This window comes from Pygoscelis adeliae, unplaced genomic scaffold (genome assembly GCF_000699105.1).
Source record: "Pygoscelis adeliae isolate BGI_AS28 unplaced genomic scaffold, ASM69910v1 Scaffold387, whole genome shotgun sequence".
Lineage (NCBI taxonomy): Eukaryota > Metazoa > Chordata > Aves > Sphenisciformes > Spheniscidae > Pygoscelis > Pygoscelis adeliae.
The window spans coordinates 759,690-761,719 of NW_008825115.1; the positions used below are offsets into that span (position 1 = coordinate 759,690).

Genomic DNA, 2,030 nt, shown 5'->3' on the forward strand with positions numbered 1-2,030 from the left:
CGGTCCCCGCGCGGCAGGAGGAGCCGGAGCCCGCACCGCGCCGCCGTGAAGGTGAAGCAGGTAAATCGCGCTGTCGGTAGCAGCGAGGCCCGGCCCTGCCCGCGGAGGTGTCCGCGGGGCCTTGCGCGCTTCCCGGCTCCGCTGCGACAGCAGTTCCCGTGGGACTCGGCCGTGCGAGGTACGAAAAACGACTCCTCACCTGGCAGTTATCTTCTTCTGGCCCTCGTAGGGCCTCGTGTTAGGAAAAGGAGGGTCTTGGCGGTTTAGAGCTCGTGCTGCCAGCCTCAGGCTTTGCCCCAAGTGAGCGGGTGTTCACACGCGTGTCGGTGAACCTTTTGCCCTTTGCCACTTAACGCGGGCTGTCCCCGCGAGCTTCTTCGCGTGCCCGGAGCAGACGGCGCGTGGCACTGTTTCTTGATCTTGCTTTATCCTGTGCGAGTGGTAGGAATCCAAATAGTTTGGCAAGGAAATAAGTTTCTCTTGCTTTGTGTTAGATCTGCACACGACACGTCCAGGGACGTGTGTTTTCCATGAGTAGGATTGTGATTTTCGTAAAAGCTGAGGTAGATTCACTGCTCTTTTCGTTCTAATTCTGAATACGTCACTATAAGCGATTCTTCGTTACAGGAGCGAGACGACCATTGTCGCAGAGGAAACGAGGAGCGAAAGCAGAGATACCCGTCAGAACAGGAACACAGGAGGGAGAGAAGCGGTGACAGAGATAGACACAGAGACCACTCAGACAGAAGGAAGAATCCAAACGAAAGGCCTGGAGTTCGAGGCCACGAGCGAGAGAGGGATGTTCAGAACATCCGTGAGCAGCAAGCAGAGAGGGAGTTCTATAACGAGAGAAGACGAGAGCACCGACAAAATAACGAAGGCAGTGGTGTTGACCAGAACCCAGAACTCGGGCAATCTGATAACAAGCCTAAAGAAAAAGCTTCTGTAAACAAAGAGAAGCCAAGCTTTGAACTGTCTGGCGCGCTTCTAGAGGATACCAACACTTTCCGAGGTGTTGTGATTAAGTACAGCGAGCCCCCTGAAGCTCGCATCCCGAAGAAGCGATGGCGCCTCTATCCGTTCAAAAACGATGAGTTTCTCCCGGTCATGTACATTCACAGGCAGAGTGCTTATCTTCTGGGCAGGCACCGCAGAATTGCAGATATCCCCATTGACCATCCCTCCTGCTCAAAGCAGCATGCCGTGTTCCAGTACCGGTAAGTATTACTCTGCCTGCTGGTGAAACAGGATTATTCAGGAACTTCTGAAGGAAAAAAAAAAAAACCAAACCAAGCCAAAAAACCCTTGGCTATGCACAGCTGAGAGGTACGAGTTTGCTGTAAGTACGTTAGAGGGAGATGGAATTTATGTTTGACTGCTGCATATCATCCTAGCAGTAATCAAAAATATCTGTAATTCCTCTCATTTAACCACAAGCAGCCTTTTAGTAAGACAAATAACACAGCAGGGTTAAACACAGAACCGTGCGCGTATCTGAATTGGAATAAACCAGCAGGTGTAATTGGCAGTAAAAGTATTTCAAGGAGAGGTTTTTTTCGTTTGGTCTTTCACAACAAAGTCTGCTGATCTCCTCTGAAGCAGCAGGGGTTGCCTGCTGCTGAAGACAAAGACGCTCTCTTAGGGAACAGCCATCTGTTCTGTTGTAGGAATTACTGTATTATATCATCAGAAGTTTTAGAAGGCGATGCAGTCAGAATCTGCTCAGTCTCACAGTTTCTCATTGCTCTCATCAGACTTGTTCAGATCTCTGCAAGCACGGATAAGTATTAACTGCACCGGGGCTCGTGTGTTGCAAAACCCATCTGCTCTTGGAGTACGTTTTCTGCCTCGCGCTGTTGTGATTGAAGTGGTGTTTTTTGTTTTGCTAGGCTTGTGGAGTACACTCGCGCCGATGGTACCGTTGGCCGCAGAGTAAGGCCCTACATAATCGACCTGGGCTCTGGGAACGGCACTTTTCTAAATAACCAGCGGATTGAACCTCAGCGTTATTATGAACTGAAGGAAATGGA

General features: G+C 50.3%; 1 protein-coding gene across 1 annotated transcript; it reads left to right on the forward strand.

Moving 5' to 3' along the window:
- Positions 1-3: 3 nt before the first annotated feature.
- On the forward strand, positions 4-2,025 carry SNIP1 (Smad nuclear interacting protein 1; the record flags this gene model as incomplete). Its single annotated transcript, XM_009328236.1, has 3 exons — positions 4-60; positions 628-1,217; positions 1,890-2,025. Coding segments are annotated over 3 exons (783 nt in total), but the record flags the coding sequence as incomplete, so codon positions are not given.
- Positions 2,026-2,030: the final 5 nt, after the last annotated feature.